This window comes from Mixophyes fleayi, chromosome 2 (genome assembly GCF_038048845.1).
Source record: "Mixophyes fleayi isolate aMixFle1 chromosome 2, aMixFle1.hap1, whole genome shotgun sequence".
NCBI lineage: Eukaryota > Metazoa > Chordata > Amphibia > Anura > Limnodynastidae > Mixophyes > Mixophyes fleayi.
In genome coordinates this window covers 192878024-192900896 of record NC_134403.1, presented here as the reverse complement: position 1 = coordinate 192900896, position 22873 = coordinate 192878024, and the positions used below count along the sequence as shown (strand labels likewise).

Genomic DNA, 22873 nt, shown 5'->3' with positions numbered 1-22873 from the left:
TATATAATAATCTAATTATGTAATTTGAAATATTATCAGATCACATTAAGGGCTGAAGGCGCAAGAGCTACAGCTGTCTGTAATAAAAGTCATTTTGAAGATGGTGTGGGTCAGAAAAACAAGGGGGAGGGGAAGCGTATCAAGATCAGGCTTAGCGTAGGGGATGTACAACACTGTAACGTCAGGGATAGATAAAGAGGAGGGGACATTGTCAGACGATCTAGTAGTATTAATATGCAGCAGCCATTGGGACAGGAAGGAGGAGACAGATACAGAGGAGGGACAATGTGGGTGACAAGATGGAATAGTGGTACGGGGACGGGATAATGGAGGAGTGAATGATACAGACGGAGGCAGAGAAGACCCGTCCTGTGTGAAGAAGAGATAATCCGTGCGTTGTCTTCAACCAACTTCCTCAATCTTAGCTTAATCATTCCAGGTACTCCCCTTCTGTTGTTTTATGCTTGTAATAGTGAGTTGGAGTTTATTTTCCAATTTATTTGAAGAGCATCGAAGCTACACGTCTTCTACAGAGTATGGGCTTTGTACCTAGCGTGTTGTATAAACAGGTCCTGCTGCTTGCTGTGTGCTGTTGTGTCACAGCCACTCCCTGGGCATCCTTTATCCTCATCACTCATATAGTTACCAGGTTTTAGAAAATGTGGTACTGGAAATGTGTCTATTCTTCAATATTGACCAATTTCATGCTAAAATTAAAAAGTCTATTTCTGTAGCAATATAATATTATTTTTAGAACTGTACATCATAAAAATTATACTTTCCATCTTGGAAGCATAAATAAATATTTTATTTACAGTAGAAGTATAGTATTTAGTGATACAATGTAACATGATTAATGTATACATATTTTATGGCATAATCATACACATGGACTTTGTCCTTTTTCAGTTAGTGGTCACTTAAATTCTTGATAACTTTTAACATGCTTAAGATCTATAGAACTGGTTGTCTCCCCCATACTACTACAGTCTTCTAGTACACTACAGGTTGCATGAGTAATTTAGCTTGAAAAAGAACATTGTAAATTTGCTTGTCTAATATATTCCATTGAAAGTTATATGACAAGTTGGCAGATATGCCCATAACCTTTTAGAAGTAGATTTGTTTACACATATTAACTTAGTTACATAGTATTATTTTCCCCATTGCACATGTAGCTCATTAACATATACTGCAAAACGTGCTTTGTGAAACTTATTTAATGCAATTGTGTGATGTAACCAACAGAAATCACATCATTATTGGCTTTCTCACTAGTTGAAATAAATAAATATATAATAAAATTGTTATAGAACACTTTTCTATATGAATAAGGCAAGTGAAGTCCTTTAGACTAGTATCTGTGCTACACTTATGAATGCCACATTTTCTTTGCTGAATATATAGTGCATAGGGATTGAGTAAAAATTCCAGTGAACAGTATTAAAAAGCTTGTCATAATGATCAAGCTATCAGCATCATACGTTTAAGCACTGGACGGTGTCACAACATGGGTGGATGTAAAACAGACCATGGGCATGGGACATATTCAATTCTTGGCGTTATAGCCAAAAATCTTGCGGCGCGCACTATTACCGTGATTACGGTAATAGTGCGTGTAAATACCGTTATTACGGTAGTTTACTCGCTGGATTTCCCCGCAAGCTGAAATCCAGCTTACTATTACCGTAATAACGGTAATTTCGTTTAAAGCAGCAGTCTCAGGTTTTAGAAATTTGGAATTGGAAATGTCTCTATTTTTCAATATAGACCAATTGCTTATCAATTCTTACTTTTTACCTCTTAGATACAATTTTTACTCTTTGTAATTAATTTGTTGTAATGTTTATTTACCCCCCCTCGATTAAAGCTAACACAACTGTTTGATATGACTTAGTGTTCGCCCCTGGATGCCTGTGAATGACTGCTTGTGATTACCTAGTTGCTAGTGGAAGTCCTGAACAGTTTAAGTCCATTCTTCTATTGGCAGAACTTTAACTAGAAATTTTAGCACCTGGGGCAAGAAGGAAAATTGTCGTCCTTTAGCCCTCGAATGTAGCTCAATTAACCTAAAATATTCAGTGGAACTTTATTTTTACACTGTAATTTAAAGTTGAACTATGACGCTCCCCACTCCCAACACTCTATTCTGTTCACACATTTTACATCTGCCCTCATACTATCATGCAGCCGTTCTATGAAGAAAGCTCACATGAAGAAAAAAACACAGGAAAATTGCTCACTGATAACACCCCACCCCATTGACATAGATGCCCACGAGAAAAATGCTCACACGGAAAATTGCTCACACAGAAAAATACCCACATGGATAAAAACCCACACAGAAAAATGCCCAAGGGCATAAATGCCCACAAGGAAAATGCTCACACAGAAAAATACCCACGTATAGTATGTTAATATTACTGTATTAGTATATTAAATCATTTCTAAACAAAAGTGGCCTGTGTATGAAGAGGGCTTTAATGCTATTGAGCAGTGATGGGCAAACTTTTTCAGGAGCGGGCCAAATTAAAAAGAAAAACTTTAGGCGGGCCAATATCATTTGTTAAAAAACTCAAATATCGAAATATATAATACAAATTTTTTGAATGGGACGGGAGGGTGTTATATGGCAGTGTTACCTCTATAAGTGCAGCGATCGTACAGACACAGCACTTATTTCAGCAGGTTGTTGCAGATCCGTCTTTCTGGTGAGCCACTAACTGACAACACAGCAGCCAATCGAAATCCGCCTTAGTATATGGCCCAGCCCATCTCTTCTCACATGACTTTCAGCCATTAGGGGGCGGGCAGGTGTTTGAGTGATTGACATACGAAGTGTCCTTTAAGGAAGGAGGATGTAGTGTAATGGAGGGAATTAGCTGGGAAGGCATAAAAATGAAGGTTCTTCTGACACACATGGTCGGCCCTAATAATTTTATGCATATTTTAATGAAATTTTTTAAAATATTGGCGGGCCGGATAGAACCTCTAAGTGGGCCGGATCTGGCCCGCGGGCCGTAGTTTGCCCATCACTGCTCTTAAGTGTAAATGTTTGTAAGGTAAATACAGGAAATTGTGAACAGTCAGTTTTTTATCAACAAACTTTATTGAGAACAAAAAAAATAGAAACAACAATTTTTTAATAATACATTTTTAACCCATAATGAGAAATGAGCCTCACAGAGAGCCCCAACATTAAATAATACATCAGTTAAAATTCTTTATTTGCAAATTGCCAGTATTCTTAAGTAATTTAGTTTATCTTTTACCTGCTCATATTGCTGCACAGAAGTGGCAACCATGTCATGGAGTGCCTCATATGTCCTCTTTTTTTACCTCTAGGCAACCTGCCTGTGCATTAGCCAGTGTTAATTTGTGGCAAGCCAAGTTCCTCTGCAGTCCATCATATAGAAAGCACACGCTGGGATGACTGCAGTGGAATAGGGAATTAAGAGCATTGTGAAATTCCTCACAACAATTTGTAGTTTTTGGCGACCGTTCCAGGGCTGCATCATGATGATTCCATGTTATTATAGGAAACTGAGAATCTCTATCTGCTGCACCCTCAATATATGTAGATAAGAAGTCCGTGAGCACCTCATTATAGCGGTCTTCCTCTGGAAGTGTGGCAACAAGCCTTCTGACATCATAGATTGGAACAAAGGCTAATGCAGCAAGAGACTTCAGTGTCATTTTTAGGTTCATATTAGTTTCATATTCATTCTTCAAGCCAACATTGTTGATTTTCCTAATGAGACTCAGACACAGATGAAAATAAAACCCTTTGACCTCAGCATGTGGGAAGGCAATCCTAACTGCATTCATACAGGCCTTCTCAAAATCGACTAAAAACTTTTGAGGTTCCAGATCTTGAATCCATAGCTTCATTATTTCAAACATTCTATTTTAGCGGTCCATGTTCTTTTTTGTAGTATAATATAAATACATGGCAGATATGTATTACCCACCTTGGCATGTCACGTGTAAAGTTGGTAAAACTTATTTGGCACTTTATCAAAGTACCATCTCCATATATGGTACCTTTGTTCAATTCCAGCATAAGATCTCTATCACCTAAAACCAGAATTCTGTCTGAATTATCCACACCTAAATCGTGAAGAATGAATTTACTATACTGTTCAGGAATATCAAAACTTATGGTTTTTGAATTGGGCAAATTACTGTGTGATAGAGAAGACTTCTTGCGAGAGTAGATTGTCTGGGCATATGGGACAATATCTCATTATTTAACTCTGACAACACATATCCCATCACATTGCGAGGAGTGGCACTTGGTGCTCTCATTTTGCTTCTGGCAACTGATTTTTGAGGACAAGAGGTATGGCAATGTTCTGTTGGTTCTTGAACTATGTTTCCATCTTTTGTTTTAATAATTGAAAGGCACATTATAGAGTGTCTGCATCTCCAAGTCACCACTCCATTGATAGGGCGAAAGGCAAAATATTCAAACCCCACATAAATCACAACTTTGTTGTGTTTCTGGCTTTTTTGAAAACTCCATTGTTTGCACTAGGAAGGAGCCCTGCATGAGGATATAGGGATCGCAGATCATTCATATACGGAGCTATCAGAGGAGTAGCTTACAATAGGATACTTTAAACATATTTAAACAAAGAAGCCTCTGGCCTACAATAATTCCTCTTAACGCTCTATATCCTAACAATATTTGTATTATTTTCCAAGAATTAATCAGAGGGAAACCTCTGGCATTTAAGCGAGCATATTTAAGCCCTCTTCATACACAGGCCACGTTTATATAGCAATAAATTAATATACATAATTACTATTTGTGGCTATTTTTCCATGTGGGCATTTTTCTGTGTGAGCAATTTTCTTATGGGCATTTATGTCTGGGGTTTTATCCATGAGCAATTTTCCTATGGCTTATTTTCATGTCAACTTTTTTCTGGTTACTATGTTCTGGAGTGTATTTTTAAATATAGACAGCTGTGCAAGTGGCCTGATGTGTAAGTTGACTGGTAGCTGTGCAATCAGGCTGATGGTACAATTTGGGGATCTTACCTCATACTTGCTTGCTTTTTGTATCTCCCTTCTGGGAGGTCCAAATGGTAAGTGTGGGGGCCGTGACAGCAAAATTTGCCTCATCCCTCTCCCCGACTGTACAATGATGCAGTGATGGCATCATGCATCGGGAGCTGGCCATAATGCCACAAATCGTGTCATTGAGGACCCTCCCCCTTTAGAATAAGAAATATGGAAGGGTGTATTCTCCCAGGAGGAACCCATGAAATTCATCAGTCTCCCAGACATTCAAGGAGAGTAGATAAGTATATATTAACTGTGGTTACAATTAGGGGCATTCCCTGCATTTACAATATGGAGCATTATGCAGAAGCTAATCCCAAATTTCTATAGTGTGACAAAGGGATGTTATAAGATTTCAATCTGTGCAATGTACAGTTGTTTTGTTAAATAGACATATTTTACATAATGATATTATCTTTTAACTAATTTGAGCTTTAAATTTGAAGATAAATTGATAGAAGATTTATATAATTGTTTACATATCTGTTTACGAATCTTATTATTAGGTACTCCCTTAAAATACATCTGTAAGGAAATAAAGTCATTCCGGTGCCTTTTTTCTTTTTTCTTCTTTTTTTTTTCTTTAACTCCCAGCTCCCTAACGCTAATTGTTGTCTGTTATTCTGACCGCACGCTGCAATATCGGCCTTTGTGTACCGTCATCTTGAGTTGCAGTAACGCAAAAAGTGATTCGGCCATTCATGTAATTTGCTGCCAAAATGGACAGTTATCCTGTCTCTCAACTTTCAGGCCTTTGTGTGTGTATATGACCAGATTTAAGGAAGGGAAGGCATCTTAGAAATGTAAAAAATACAGCAGACCCCTACTCATATCAATCCTTATAACATATGTTTTCAAAATGCAAAAGTGGTTTTATGTGGGGTAATAAGAACACTTTAGCTTATAGCACTAAACTTAAAATACAAATTTGATATTTTTCTTTTTGTAAGTTTACTTTAAACAAGATACTTATTACTTCCCATAGCCAAAAAAGTAAATTAATAAAATATGTGTACATTGGAGATAAATGAAGCATGCAACATTAGAAAACACTCTGGACCGCAGAATCATGGTTTTTGACACTAGTGAGTATAAGGGCTTAGTGATCCTATGGGGCATATCCAATTCAGCGTGAGGTGCCAGTGAACATCGCTTCGATGTTCACAAGCACATGTTTCCATCTATTACAGTAAGAAATCTCTGCTAATTTTTCTGCGCACCTCTATGGGACACGAGGAAAAAGATTTCTGTAAAAACTCTGACGCAATATGTCTCCATGGACTGTTCTGAAGACACATTGCGTCACCTTGCATTAAATTGAATATGCCCCTATATGTGAAAGTATTGGCTAATATAGTGCTAAGAACAAATTAGTTACTGGTTGTAAAATTTGCACCAGGAAAAACATTTTGTTCTGCAGGGTAATAAATATAAAATGTACAATTGGATTTAGAGTTGTGAGGAGGGCAGGCCTAGCCCAATTTTAAAATGCAGTGTAAAAATAGAACTGGTCAGTATGTTTCTAGAGTATGCAGAATTTGCCCTGCATGCAAAAATAGTTTGCATTTGCATCCCTTGCAGTGCCAATGTGTCTACTAATAGAGCAGGCAATATAGTGTTGGAAAATACTCTGTTGATCCTCCTCTCAGTGAAAATGGTAATAAGATAGAATAGTATAGCTCCTGATGTCTTCTTGATGAGATCACATTAATAAATAGTTCAAAGTGCTATGGTGAGCACCGTGATGAGTGAGGCCAGGCTACTTTCTGATGTCCCCAGATGCCAGGAAGATCTTATATCACTAAATCATTCAGCTAAAGATATCATGTTAGTGAGATTTTAACAGTAAGTATCTTTCCAAAGTGACTGTAGACAACTGAAATAGTCTTCCTCTTAATTAAATATAGTAATTATATAAAAAGGGAGATATATCTATATCAATAACAAAATGTATTCTAGAACTAAAAATACGTATACAGAATATGAGCTTTCTATACAAATCAGTCATATAAGACATAACCACAGAATAATGCCATTAGGCTATTGTAAAGAGACACTCAATCAGTAGCGTGATGTAGATTTTAATTGTAAAAGTAAGCTGAACTGTCATTGGTGTCTCACATTCATATAACATTCAAATTTCGAAAGAAGTCAAAGGCTCATCTTGAAGTTTTTATTCCGGCAGTATAAACAACATTTATGTGCACCTGACAAAGAACATATCAGTTACATATTAAATACAATTTAACACTTTTGCGCTCTGAACGTAAGTAGGAAGGTGATTGTACAAAAAGAGTATGTATGTGCATATGAAGGCGTATAATGCTAATGCTCCACATTAGTGTACAAATGTGGCTTAACAGTGTCCGTAGTAAATTCTAAAGTTGTATTGCCCTGTTTGTGCTCAATAAAATAATGTAATGAAGTGTCATATACAGTGTGGCAAGAGCCTGCTACTGCTGAAGCACACGCAATCAACTTCTTCCTTTTTATGTAGTTTTATTGTCAGGATGGTAAATGTTTTGACACCGTACAGATTTCACAGCAATACTTGGAGACCCTAAATGCTAGCTAGACATAGCTCAGCTCTCTCAAGACCAGCCAGCTTATCCAGCGTTGATCTCCCTGAACAAATGGCACAAACAAGCTTTTATACATGTTACTCCTCCTCAGCCTTAGCTTGATGGACAGGTGACACACCCACCTTCTCTTTAAAAGAAAACACCCATCAGTGGCTCTGTTTGCCCAGACACACCCTGTCTGTTTGCTGAGAGGAAATCATGTAGGTTAACAAACTTTAAACTACACATACGTTTTTACCTGGTTTAATCTCAACCTAGGTGCATAACTGTGCCAATGTTTTATTCTGTTTGTATACTTTCTCTGCCTCTTGTCAGATAAATGCCTCCCTTTGTTACATATCCCTCCCCCTAGCGTCTCCAAGTAGGGGGGCGCGGACTTCGCGAGCAGCGCGTATTTTCGTGACAATGCATCTGCATTCTTGTGCAGAATCCCAAGTCTATGTTCTACTGAGAACTTGAAAGGTTGCAGTGCCAAGAACCAGCGGGTTACCTTGGCATTTACCTCCCGGTTGTTCTGCATCCGTCTTAATGGTGTATGGTCTGTTATTAAGGTGAACTCTCTGCCTAGGAGATAATAGCGCAGAGCTTCTGTAGCCCATTTTATGGCGAGACATTCTTTCTCCACAGTGGCATATTTTTGTTCCCTTGGAAGCAACTTCCGACTTAGGTACAGGACAGGGTTTTCTACTCCATTCTTCTCCTGTGACAAGACTGCACCTAAGCCAACACCAGAAGCATCAGTTTGGAGGAAGAACCTCCGGGTAAAATCTGGTGCTTGTAGAACTGGAGAGGAACAAAGAGCTAACCGAAGATCAGACCAGGCGGTTTCTGCAGAATCAGACCAGATTAATCTATCTGGACAACTTTTTTTTAACATGGCCGTAAGTGGAGCAGCTCTAGTGGCGAAGTGGCTTACAAACCGCCTGTAGTAACCTACTAAGCCTAAAAGGGTTAACTGCGACTTTTTCTCTGGTCTTGCCCAATTTTTGACTGCCTCCACTTTGTCTAGCTGGGGTTTTATATGCCCTCAACCAACAATGTACCCCAAATATTTGGCTTCTCTCATGGCTATGGCACATTTCTCTGGGTTAGCTGTTAATCCTGCTGACCTTAATGAAGCTAAGACCGCCTCAACTTTGGCTAAATGTGATCCCCAGTCTGGGGTATAAATCACTATATCGTCCAAGTAAGCAGCTGCATAAGCTGTGTGAGGTCGTAGCAATTTATTCATAGCCCTTTGGAAGGTGGCAGGTGCCCCATGCAACCCAACGGGTAGGACTTTATATTGATAGAGACCATCAGGGGTGGAAAATGCAGTCTTTGGCTTGGCCGTGGAAGTCAGGGGAACTTGCCAATAACCCTTTGTTAGATCAAGGGTTGTTAAATAATTGCTACCAGCAAGATTTTCCACTAGTTCATCCACACGTGGCATCGGATAGGCATCAAACTGCGACATACTGTTTAGGCGCCTAAAGTCATTGTAGAACCTAATTGTCCCATTGGGTTTCGGGACAAGCACAATGGGACTATTCCATTCACTAGTGGACTCTTCAATTACATCTAACTGGAGCATCTTCTCGACCTCCTTCCTCACGTCCACCCGTCTGGCTTCTGGAATACGATAAGGCTTCTGCTTTACAATGACTCCTGGCGCAGTGACAATGTCGTGTTCGATTAAGGTAGTGCGCCCAGGAATGGAAGAGAAGACATTCCTGTTCCGGCGAATCATTTCTTCAGTCTGTTGTCTCTGCTGAATGGACAAAGCTGGCTCTATGGGCACTTCAGACTTTTCAATGGCAGTACTGACTACCTGAGGAGAGGTTTCCTCATCATGCCAAGGTTTAAGGAGGTTAACATGGTGTATTTGCTCCTCCCTTCTCCTACCTAACTGGTGGACTCTGTAATTGACAGGACCGACAGCCTCTAGAACTTCATATGGACCCTGCCAATGGGCGAAAAGTTTGCTTTCCTTGGTGAGAACCAGGACTAGGACCTTGTCCCCAGGCTTGAAAGATCGAACAACAGCACTTTTATCATAACTTTTCCTCTGTCATTCCTGAGCCTCTTGAACATGTTGCTGCACAATGGGCCCTATCTTTCCTAGCCTCTCATACATTTGTGACACAAATTGTACCAGATTTGGCTCCCTGGGACCTTGCTGCTCCCACCCTTCTTTTAACATATCCAAGATACCCCTGGGCTGTCTCCCAAACAATATCTCAAAGGGACTAAACCCTGTTGAAGCTTGAGGTACCTCACGATGGCAAACATCAAATAGGGAATAAGAGTGTCCCAATCTTTTTTTTCTTGAGCCACTGCTTTCCTGAGCATGTGCTTTAATGTGCGGTTAAAGCGTTCCACCAAGCCATCTGTTTGTGGATAGTATACAGAGGTGTGAAGCGCCATAACCCCTAGCAACTGGCACATGTCCTTCATCAGTTTAGACATGAATGGAGTACCCTGATCTGTGAGAATTTCTTTGGGTATTCCTAAGCGTGTAAACATCAATACAAGTTCCTTAGCTATGGTGTTGGACTTTATGTTTCGTAGGGGAATTGCCTCTGGATACCTGGTTGCATAGTCAAGCACCACTAGTATATATTGGTGCCCACGTGCGGATTTTTCCAGTGGCCCCACATGGTCCATAGCTATCCGTTCAAAGGGAACTTGTACTATTGGAATTGGAATGAGAGGTGCCCTGTACATGGGTTTGGGACAGGTTCTCTGACAAATGGGACAGGACCGGCAATACTTTTTCACTGCCATGTGTACACCGGGCCAGTAAAACTTAAGCAGAACTCGTTCCCGTATTTTATCCTCCCCTAGGTGTCCCCCACAGACATGTGTATGTGCTGCTTTTAACACTAGGGTTACATGGACCTGAGGAACCATTAATTGTTCTACTTTATCCCCCTGTACAGTAGCAACTCTATACAGAAAATTATTTTTAACAATAAAATATGGTATACCTTCTGCAGGCTGGGCGGCTTTTGCTACCCCATTTACCTCAGTCACACTTTTGAAGGCATGTTCCAAAGTGGCATCATTAAGTTGGTCTCGAGCAAAGTCCTGCAAAGGAAACAAAATTAGTATTGCGGACCAGTCCGTATCCTCACTGACAGGCGGGGTGGGCTCATCTGCTACATCACCGCCCAATGCTAGTTTGGACTGTCCATGTTTCTCCGCAGGTGGATGCTTTTGTGGAACTCCTGCTGTGACTCCCAGGATGGCATTCCGGTTTGGCGATTTCCAAAGATCGATGTCCAGATGTTGTGGATCTTTAGGCGGTTCCTTTAAAACCGGGCTTCCGACCGTTGCATCAGTTGCCGGCATGTCCGGCCGGATCCGCTCACCGAGGACATCATTAAACAGTGGGAAGTCTCGCCCCAAAATGAGTGGATAAGGGAGTTTAGGTGCTATGGCAGCTACCACCATAACAGTTTTGTCTTTGAGTGTGACTGGTAGTATTGTTCTTTCATACTCCTCTGTCGTGCCATGTACGCAAAGAACCTTCACCTTGGGCAACCGAGAAGTTATGGTTTCGGGTAAGGCAGAGCTGGAAACCAATGAGAGTTCACTCCCCGAGTCAACCAAGGCCAGAACAAGGTTTTGGTTGATTAGCACAGTCACCCAGAAAAAACAAGGACTTCCTGATGTGGGACTCATGGTAAAACAGCTTGGAAATGCAGGCCCAATATGTGCCACAGAACAGTCCATGGGTTCCGGTAGTTTAGGACACTCTGCCTTAAAGTGGCCTGGCTCACCACATTCAAAACACTTCAGATTAGACAGCTTTGCACCTGGCCCTCTGTCCGTAGCAGTTTTGCCATTGGGCCCTGTAGCAAAGATGGTCAAACCTGGCTTTTGGCGTGGCAGTGGCTTTGGCACAAATGCAGGTTCTTTAGTCATTTGCTGTAGCGCACAAAACCTTTCTACCACGGTGGCAAGCTCTTCATAAGTTTGTGGGTCTGATTGCAGAACCCACCTTTGCAAATCGCGGTTCAGCCCCCGGATGCAGTGATCTATCGCCAGAACTTCAATAATCTGAGAAGGCGAATTCTCCTCAGGCTGCAGCCATATCTTTAAAATTTTAGAAAGCTCTGCCACCTGCGCTCTGACCATTTTTTCTTTAATATAGCACCATTGGTGATAGCGCTGGGCCCGGCCTGGCCCGGAAACTCCAATGCGAGCCAATATCTCAGACTTTAGGCACAGATAGTCAGAGGCCCGTTCCTTATCAAGATCCATATAAGCTCGCTGAGCTTTACCAGTCAGATATGGCGCCAGCCTCTCAGCTCAATCTTTAGGAGGCCATTTTGCCCTCTTTTGCAAGTCCCTCAAAGGACACCAGATATGCTTCTATGTCATCACCTGGCGACATTTTCTGGAGAACAGGACCAAGTGGTTCATTTTTGTCATGTCTCACCTGGCTTAACTCTTCTCTTAAGAGCCTTGTATTTTCACATGTGCCTCGGCAACTCGTAGCATCTGAGCTTGCTGCTGTTGCTGCGCAGCGGCCACATTCACAAGGGTTCTCAGTACTTCCTCCATGTTGATGTCTGCGCGGGTTGGGTAGCGGAATCTTGCTTCCCGGAGTATCCCACTCCTGACACCACTTGTGGCAAGAGCCCGCTACTGCTGAAGCACACGCGAACAACTTCTTCCTTTTTATGTAGTTTTATTGTCAGGATGGTAAATGTTTTGACACCGTACAGATTTCACAGCAGTACTTGGAGACCCTAAACGCTAGCTAGACATAGCTCAGCTCTCTCAAGACCAGCCAGCTTACCCAGCGTTGATCTCCCTGAACAAATGGCACAAACAAGCTTTTATACATGTTACTCCTCCCCCAGCCTTAGCTTGATGGATAGGTGACACACCCACCTTAAAAGAAAACACCCATCAGTGGCTCTGTTTGCACAGACACACCCTGTCTGTTTGCTGAGAGGAAATCATGTAAGTTAACAAACTTTAAACTACACATACGTTTTTACCTGGTTTAATCTCAACCTAGGTGCATAACTGTGCCAATGTTTTATTCTGTTTGTATACTTTCTCTGCCTCTTGTCAGAAAAATGCCTCCCTTTGTTACAACAGTCATGGCCAAAAGTTTTGAGAATGACAAGTATTGGTTTTCACAAAGTCTGCTGCTTCAGTGTTTTTATTCCTTTTTGTCAGATGTTGCTATGGTATACTGAAGTACAATTACAAGCATTTCATAATTGTACATAATTGTTCATAATTTTATTGACAATTACATTAAGTTTATGCAAAGAGTCAATATTTGCAGTGTTGACCCTTCTTTTTGAAGACCTCTGCAATTCGCCCTGGCATGCTGTCAATCAACTTCTGGGCCACATACTGACTGACGGCCCATTCTTGCCTAATCAGTGCTTGGAGTTTGTCAGAATTTGTGGGCTTTTGTTTGTCCACCCGCCATCACTGTACACAAGAGAAAAAATTGTCTGGACAGTTATTAATAAATACGAAAATCGAATTTTCAATATAAAATGTAATTAAATACAAGCACAAATGCAAAATACAAATAAAAAAATAAATAAAGAACATCTGTTGTTTTGTCCTTTACAAAATATATAGAAATATAAATCAAGTCTTGCAAATAGACGGCTGAGACTTGATATAATATTGGTAGTGATTTAAGTACTATCAGCTGGAGGTGTTAATATGCAATCAGTCATTGAGAAATAGTTAGATGTTGTTGCTATTAGTCAATTACATGAACATACACTTTCTGTACTCGCCCTTTCCTGTAGTGTATATTGTCCACAAATCTTTGCATCTAGAAACATGAGACTCTTTTATTCTAAATTTTAATAAATTCATTGTACTCAGACATATATTTATATTATGTGATCCCAAAAAAACCCCATACTAGTAGGTTAATTGGCTGCTATCAAATTGACCCTAGTCTGTCTGTGTGTGTGTTAGGGAATTTTGACTGTAAGATCCAATGGGGCAGGGACTGATGTGAGTCAGTTCTCTGTACAGCGCTGCGGAATTAGTGGCGCTATATAAATAGCTGATGATGATGATGTGTGTTTGAAATGTTTTCAAATGGTATGAACATTCAACAGCACACTTTTCAATGGATCTGGATATAAGGCATTTACAATCTATAGGTGTGCACTGCACAGCACATTTCATCCTACGCCTCACACACCTGGGCCGTCATGCTGCTCCAATGGGATACTAAACATACATCCGTTCCCCTCCGTATACATCTGTGCAGAGCTCCAGGCCCACTCCTGCTCCATCGGAGAGAAACAATCCGTTTCCCTCTGAGCCACTTTAAATTTGGTGTTGCAGTATGTGCCAGGCCACACACACAACATTGTTAGGCGTAAATGTTCCATATGAGAAAAACCTGTAAAACTCAAGCACTAAGAGCAAAATGGTTAAACTATATATATATATATATATATATATATATATATATATATATATATATATATATATATATTATAAAACTTTATAATAAAAGACTACAGCAAAACTATTAACTCTTAAAATATAACAGAATACAAATACACTCGCTGCTTGAAAATATATGGGGTCACTACTAATCCCCAAGTGAAATAGAAAGGGCTAATATAGAAGCTTTGAGTGTGTAGAACATGATTCCAAAGCCCTGTTAAAGGTGAGGAAAAAGAACAAGGCTTTGGCTATGCCAGGCGTGCTCTTCAGCTACCATACAAGCCCTCACCCATATTCGTGTTAATTCAAGCATTTTCTCATTCATACATTTAGGATACATACACACATTATTTATGCATTAGTGTGTGATAAATGCATGATATCTGATCATATAAAATACAATAATATTCAGTCAGTACATATTTATTATGTAGCTAATGGTGGCTTTCTGGAAACTTGCCAACCAGATTTGCAGGATTACTGTGAAATAAATATATACATATAGGCAACACTCTTTCCATTTCTTGATCCAGTTTTCATCAATGGAGGAAATGTATTTATCTCCAGCATTAGGTCTGGATCCAATGGGTTTACCATACGGTCTATTGATATCTAGTCACTTTACTGAAGAACTTAAGGAAGAGGTTTCTGAACCTCTTTCCTTTTGTGATTAACACTATTTTTTTTTTTTACTTAGTTTCAGTTCCTACATGACTTAGATTTTTAAACTGCATGTCTTTTCAGATAGGGTGTTCTTGTATATGGATGCCTTGTCAGAAAGGGTATTCTTGTACATGTATATTTTACATAGTCATTCTTTGGAGATATAAAAAAAAAATAATAATATATATTCTAGGAAGCTTTGTGTGCTACTCCAAAGCAGGACAGGACCCAAGAATAGCTGACACTTTAACAAGAGAATGGGGTAACTTAAATCTGATCTCACAACGAAATGTTCTTGTCAATTAATAAAATTAATAATCATTAATCACATTTGGACTCAGCACGCACTTTTAAGATCTTTTCAGGCTTAGCTGCTAACACTAAAACCTATTGTTACTAAAATCTCTTTTATAGTGGTAATTTAGTAAGTCACACGTTTCTTGATCATCATAATACTACGTAGCTATTAACGATTTCTTACCTGCCAAAGGGAGATGGTTTGAATTTATGGTGGTGAGTTGGGGGTTAGGGGGTGAAGTGCTATATGTTGGGGTAAAGAAGATGGATTGTCCAAAAGTGAGCAACGACTGTGACTCTTATTTTCTACTCCACTTTAATACATGCTTTCCACAGGGTATAGTAAATGGAAGACAAGAAGAAGAAGAGGAGTCCCAAGGTGTGTGTAACCCAGACACTTCCACCTGCGCCTGTGCGAAAAACTTCTGCTCCTCCTTGTAAGAGTGCCAGCTTCAGCCTGGGGCTTCCACATCCACCCTCCCCAAAGCAAAGGAGTAAGATCAAAAGGTAACCCTATTCAATGTTTATAATAGTCTTGTCCATTTTAGTACCAATAGCTAGCATAAGGATAGATTTGTAAACAAATATCTGTGTCAATATGATATACCAACATACGTTTTCATTCTCAAAACCTGGATAGGAGTGACAGCAGAGACTATGACTCATGTGCCATGCACATACATCCCCAACATTTAAAAGTGCAAATCCAAAACAAAATCATTTCCACCTCGATCCACTTGAACTTTGATGTGACTGAATCTCTGCCTTATTTGCCCAATCATTCTCAGATTTCTATGAGGTCACGCTCAGTTTGAGATAAATGCCACCCTTTTGGGGCCTGCAATTTAGGAGTATTGGGTTGTATGCAAACATGCCATCTTTACATATGAGACTAATAGAAACCCCAATATAATTTGTGATATGCAATACTTCAGCTATTATATATGTATTCAGTGATACACATGATTCCAAAGCGTGGTTCCTTTTAACCTGAGCGACTGGAAATGAAAGTTTGAAAATACTGAATGTGTTAGAAAAAAATCCATTGTATATGGTTGCGCTGAACTGATTAGCAGTTTCTCCTGCATCTCAATGCAGAGCTTCGGAGTGGCTCTCTTATCAAAATAAACTTTCATTTCTTCATTGCTCAGATAAAGGGAAAAAAATTTCTACCGGTTTCCCATAGAAAATCTAGATCTATAAACATCCATTATTAAACGCAGTAACATATTGTAGACACAGTCATGTATTTATATAGAGTCTTAGCCCAAAAAGCTCTCTCTTGCTGTTTCTCAGGGGCATTAAGGAGCAGACTCGGCCCTCTGCTCCTTGTGATGTGGTCACTCCTGGTCCCAGTCTTCAGCACTCCTTCCTAACGGATGTATCCCATGTGTGTGAAATGGAGGGGGGTCTCCTGAGCCTTTTAAATGACTTTCATTCTGGAAAACTTCAAGCATTTGGTAATCAATGTGTGAGAAAGTGTGTGTGTGTTGCAGTGAATATATTGTATTTACTTCTTTCTTTAAAATGAGGCATTGTCTGCATTCAATGATCTCCTTTTGAAAGTGCACTGTTCTTCTTTATGTGATATTTGTATTATCACGTTTCTGAGTAGACTCTCTCAAGCTGATACATTTCTCATAGGGCGAGTTTGCTCATTTGAGCAGCTGGAGCGGGTGAGAGAGATGCAAGAACAGTTAGCACGTCTTCACTTCAGCCTAGACGTGTGTGCGGAGGAGCCTGGAGACCAGACTCATGCAGAGAGGAACCTGGAGCAACTACTAAATAATGTAAGACAGTTTACATTGACATGTCACATATCATCATATAGAGGGATATATTCCAAAGTGACAGATTTTTTTTATGTTTCTTTAAAAAGACATATTAAATAGATCTTAAGTAAAAAGGTAACATGCACTTTATCCTCTAGCAATAATTCTGTTGTGTTTGTTTATTTTTAAAAAAAAGTTTTCACATTAACATTTAAATTGTCAGTATATTTGTAGTTATTTATGTCAACTGTGTGGTCTGATTGCCAAATTATTTATTACCATGCCCACTTTCCCCAATTTATTACATATTTTACATTCATAACAGATTGTATACAGCTTCATGCTGTACAATGATTTGAAACCTTGACAAAAACCCCTAATTTTCCATCTATATTTCTTTTTCCATTATATGTCAGTTATTTTATTGTGTCACTTTGCAAGGTCTCTGACTTCTAGCTAAGCATGAGATAAGTCAGAACAATAAATACAGTGTCGGACTGGGGCATGAAGGGCCCACCGGGGGACCGCAACACTAGGGGCCCACCAGAGGGGGTGTGTCCAGCCATCATAGAGGCGAGATCAGATACTAGAGGGGGAGGAGTCAGCCCACGAAGGACAGCTAGCACCATAGTGTAGTATATAAAGAATGCAGTGTGTATATAAAGAGTACACAGTCTTGACCTGCCCCTTAGATTCGGCAGAACAGTCACCTAAAATCAGGATTGTCCCACTAGAATCAGAACATTTGACAGACTGTCCTACCTCTTGTCATTTTCACCAGCTGTGGCTGCTGGTTTCTTTAGTTGCGGCTTGTCTGGATCCTAGAATGTTTGGGGCCCTATTTGGAAAAAAAATGGGTACATTTAGAAAATTCCAACCAGCCCCGTCCTTAAATCAATAGGACCCACGATTAATACTTAGGCCTTCCTCCAGCTCCAACATTAAAATAATAGTATTCCTATTTAATAAATAAACATATTTCCCTCCCTCAAAACAGCCCCAGCAATAAATTAGTAGCATTTACGTATAATAAATATACCTATTTCCCGCAACCGTCACTGCCAATAAATAATTCATATTCACATTTAATAAATAGACCTCATGCTCCTCAAACTCAGCCCCACATTCAATTAATAGCCTCCAAATCACCCCATCTTAAATTAATAGTCCCCACTATAAAATTAAATTTCCCCACTATCACCCCACAAACAAAATAACACCCATTAGTTAGCTACCACCTACCACACATTACATTGCCACAAGCCCGCTGTGCCATCACACACACATTACTGTGCCCCTTCATCACCATGCTGTGCCTCCTTATGATCACAATGCGCCCTTCATGCTACTTTTGCCCCCCCCTTCTTCTTTCCCCCCTTTATCACACTGTGCCATGCTGCTTTTGCTCCCCCCTTCATCACCTTGTGCCATGCTGCTTTTGTTCCCCCCTTCTCCTGGCCCCCCATCATCACCCTGTGCCATGCTGCTTTGGCCCCCCTTCATCACCCTGTGCCATGCTGCTTTGGCCCCCCTTCACACTCTGCCATGCTGCTTTGGCCCCCCCTTCACACTCTGCCATGCTGCTTTGGCCCCATTCACACTCTGCCATGCTGCTTTGGCCCCATTCACACTCTGCCATGCTGCTTTGGCCCCATTCACACTCTGCCATGCTCCCTTTGGCCCCCTTCACACTGTGCCATGCTGCCTTTGCTCCCCCTTCACTCTCTGCCATGCTGCCTTTTGCTCCCCCTTCACTCACTGCCATGCTGCCTTTGCTCCTCCTTCACTCGCTGCCATGGTGCCTTTGCCCCTCGTCATACTCTGCTATGCTGTCTTTGCTCCCCCCTTGCTTCCGTTCCTTCACTTACCTTTTCTATAGGCTTTTTTCTCTTTTCTTCTTTCTTCTTGTGACTCCTCTTTGAGCCGCTCTTCATTGAACGCCAGGCGTGATGATGTCACGCCCAACATTCAGTGCGGACGGAGCAGAGAGGAGGGAGGAGGGGCGCCGGTGCCACAATCGCGTGATTATGGGTTGTTGTTTTTTTGTTTAAAGTGTCCCACCAACAAAGAGGAGCGATCAGGGTCGGGGTCTACCGGGGGATAGCCTGGCTCCCCGGCGGGCCAGTCCGACCCTGAATAAATATATATACAATTGTCTTAGGAATAAAAATGTATACAAAAGGTACAAAATTTTGGGATGAGATATGCAGATATATAATTGTGGTACACTTTTTAAAAGTCCACTATTGTCTGTCTACTGATACAGTATGCCTGTATTTTGGAGTGGTGGGTGTATTCTATAAAAGCAAAGCCACCCATGTAAACTCATAATCCTCTGTTCAACTGCACTTTGCTGATTGCAGGAAGAAAGTGAATTACCTCTGTTTCTTCACTTTTAGGGGACACCCTATTTTGAAGTGCAGACACCACACACACAGACATCATGTTAAATGTTTCCTCCTTCCTTTAAGCACAACACCATAGCTCTTTATATGGCATCACTAATTCCGCAGCGCTGTACAGAGAGCTCATTCACATCAGTTCCTGCCTCATCGCAGCTTACAGTCTAAATTCCCTAACACACACACAGAGAGAGAGAGAGAGAGACTAGGGTCAATTTTGATAGTAGACAATTAACCTACTAGTATGTTTTTGCTTTAAAAGCTAATTTAAATTTGAGCTGGGCTAAAAGGAAATGCAGATAAATAGACGTACACTGAAATAACTTTGTTTAGCCAGGCATTTATCCAATGTATTTTTATAAAATCATGTCAATGACACAAAAGAACAATTGCAGCCAATTGTGTTGAATAGGGGACATTGACACCTGTACTATGCATGGCAATAAAAACTGCAAGCGAGAATGTATGCACTGCGTTGGCATTGTTTGTTGACTATAGCTCTAATATGAGAGCATTTGTTTTCTTCCCTGCATTGTGCATCAGGGATAATCTGTCCACACCTATACCTGCTGCTCAGGTCATATCTACAGGAACACTATGAAGATGTCTTCATGAATGTTATGCAATTTACTTCTTTAGAAAGTATGTTTATATATGTTGTCCTGATATGTTACTGTTGGTCTTTAATATGTGGGGGTGCATATTTTATAGGTATGTATTTATTTGGATATTTATGTGAAAACACATTCACATTGTGTTATTTTGTAGTGCTGTTCATGTAGCTTACACACTCACCTTTACTTGTTATATTTCAGCTGGAAGAACTGAGCAACTCCATGTATCCTTATGCGATCATGTTCCCTTAATATCACACATTAAGGAAAAGGAGATAGTGCCATCTAGTGACCACATCATGGAAATTCAATTAATACATTACCTATTAAAATGAAAACTAGATGTAACTGCAAACCTTTTCAGAATAGTAGCAACCATCTCATTACATAGTAACTGAAAGTATTTTTCTCATCTGTCTATAGTTGGAAATGCATTAAAGATCCATCTTGTTGATCTGGCATCTTGCTGATACACAGAGCACACAGGCAAACAGAGAAGAGCATGGTGCATACTACCTCCAAATAGCTTGCTTGCCAGCTGTCAGTAAATTTATTTAAAAGTTAAGTTAATATTCATATGTCAATTGGAATGAGGCGAGGAGGTAAGAAGCTTACCTCCTTAAACTATCAAAAAGTATGATACCTTTTGTTTTAATACTGTGAAGCAGTTAAATAGTAGCGGCTCACCTTCTCTAAGTCATTCAGAGCATTTACATTTCACCTGGGAAGACGTCTAAGGAGGACCAACACTACTCACTTTTCTTCCTACTGTTAAGTTGACAAAACACATTACTGCATTTCTGTACACATACATATACAATTAAGGCACATTTATTACTGATTGTTTTTATTTTGGGCTTTTTAATCAGATGAGTGAAGAAATTTCCATTTTTGACAAATGATCTAACAGAACAGTAAGTCAGTTTCAGTATTAGAATCATTTAACGTTAATTGCACAATGACAGTGCTCATTTAGATCAGCTATAATCCATTAACTTTTAGATGATCAGTTTTACTATTTACATATGTTTGTACTGGACCAACTGTCACCAATGCACCTGACAATTTTTTATTAACTTATTATCTCAATAAAAAAAAAGATTGTGCTGAAGGATCAGATTGAAACGTGTGTGGCCAGCTTTATTCCCTGGCTAGGTTCTCCCACTTATCAAAACTCAAGATACAAGCAGAGGCATAAGTGGCTGTGGCTGTAGGATTGCAATAGACTACTACTATCTTACAGATCCCATAGATTGCAAGCAGGGCCCTGTTACATCCCTGTCTGTATTACTCAGTATTGATTTATTACTGTATTTGTGATGATTAGTCAATAAGCGCTACAGAATTTCCTGGCGCTATATAAATAAATGTTGATCACGTTGATGATCACAAACTTGGTAGCAACTCACTTCCTATTACAGGAGAAAGAAATGCTTTTCTTTATATCTATTCTCAGATGATGTTCTAGATATTGTTGCAAATGTCATCAGTATTGTGTTCAGTATGTATAGCTGTGTGATAGTTTCCTTAACTGATGATTGATCAATTAGACAAAAATTGAATTTGGCAGAAAACCAGGAGACACCGCCTTCTCCTAGTGAAGAGGTGACGGAGCGTATCCAGTAGGGAGCACTGGATATAAATCTACTAGAAGCAATAGAATGGTGACAAACTACACAAAGGGCAAAGATGGAATGTTCACTGAACCAGGAGAATAAACATCCAACGGGAAACTTACTGCTCCCTTAAGCAGTTTAAGCTATAGAGAATTAAGAACACAGAGCTGGAGAGTGAGGAATTCACAAGTAATTGCTGTGCAGTTAGTTTTGAGAGGTACAAGCACAAAATAGTAAATGCTTTGATCAGCTTTTCAATAGATAGTTGACGTGCATTAGTGTATAGAAAACCCAACAAAATTAAGAGAATACAAGTTCAGGAAAGAGAATTTTGTATACAAGATAGCAAAGTAGACTGCCTTTAGCCAAATTTCAATATATACAGTATGTGTACATATTTATTACTTTATAATAAATAGCTCACTATGTAAAAAGCAGGTGTTTGTGTTATTTATCAATGTCACAAGAGCACAGCACTTAAATGATACCTAGAATGTTCCATTAATGGGATATATGTTGTTGCTAATGGGCAACACACATTTCAATGTGTTCTTGGATTTTGAAGCATGAGGCTGTATGTAACATGACTGTAACAATGCAGAATTACATTTGATTCCACAAAGCCCACCCTCTAACTTAGAGACTGTAAGTTCGCTATGTAAGTGTGTGCACTGACAAAACTGACTTCAGCTAATGAGAGCCAACTGTCTCTCTGGGTAAACATGGGGAAACTGTACTTGACCACCAGAGCAGGTTTGAAGGGTGGCAGTAAGAATTTAGACATGGTAAGAGGTAGTGAGCAACCAAAATGTTGGCAGTAGCGCTCAAAGCCAGATAGAAAGGGATAAATGCAGAGTTATAAACAGGCCAAACACTGCAGAGACCTGTAAGCAGGTCAGAGGTCAGGGCAGGTAGAGATATGTATGCAGATCCGATTAACAAGCCAAAGGTCAGGAGTGGAGAAGTTGGAAGAATCCTTTAAACAATCCAGGTCAAACACTGATAATAGAACAGGTCAGGATAAAAGGCACACTAGATCATACTGAAACTATCACCAGCATTGGTATGCTGCAAGGAAGAGGTTATAAAGGTAGCAGCGCCAATCAGTAGCTGCAGGATTGATCTTACACATAGTTGCAGCAGTAATGCACAAATGACAGATCAGACAAGCAGGTGAGATCCTATTTCTTAACATAAATATAAATATTTGAGCATTAATGATAGAGGGGACACCCAACACAGTGGCATGCATGCTCACCATGCTCCTGAGAAAGTTTGCAACATTCCCAAATTCAGGAATTCGTCAAATTTCAGCACATTGACTCTGAATGGTATACCATATACCATTAGTGTAATAAGATGTTGAGGCACAGATAATTTAAATATTATGAAAGGCATTATAGTTTTTGATTGATATTTATA

The 22873-nt window shown here is 39.9% G+C and overlaps 1 protein-coding gene across 1 annotated transcript; it reads left to right on the top strand.

Moving 5' to 3' along the window:
* Positions 1-232: 232 nt before the first annotated feature.
* On the top strand, positions 233-21827 carry CCDC28B (coiled-coil domain containing 28B). Its single transcript, XM_075195198.1, has 6 exons — positions 233-439; positions 15384-15554; positions 16344-16507; positions 16692-16837; positions 20037-20059; positions 21386-21827. Exons 2-6 carry the CDS (start codon positions 15394-15396, stop codon positions 21459-21461), a joined length of 570 nt encoding a protein of 189 aa, XP_075051299.1. The 5' UTR covers positions 233-439; positions 15384-15393; the 3' UTR covers positions 21462-21827.
* Positions 21828-22873: the final 1046 nt, after the last annotated feature.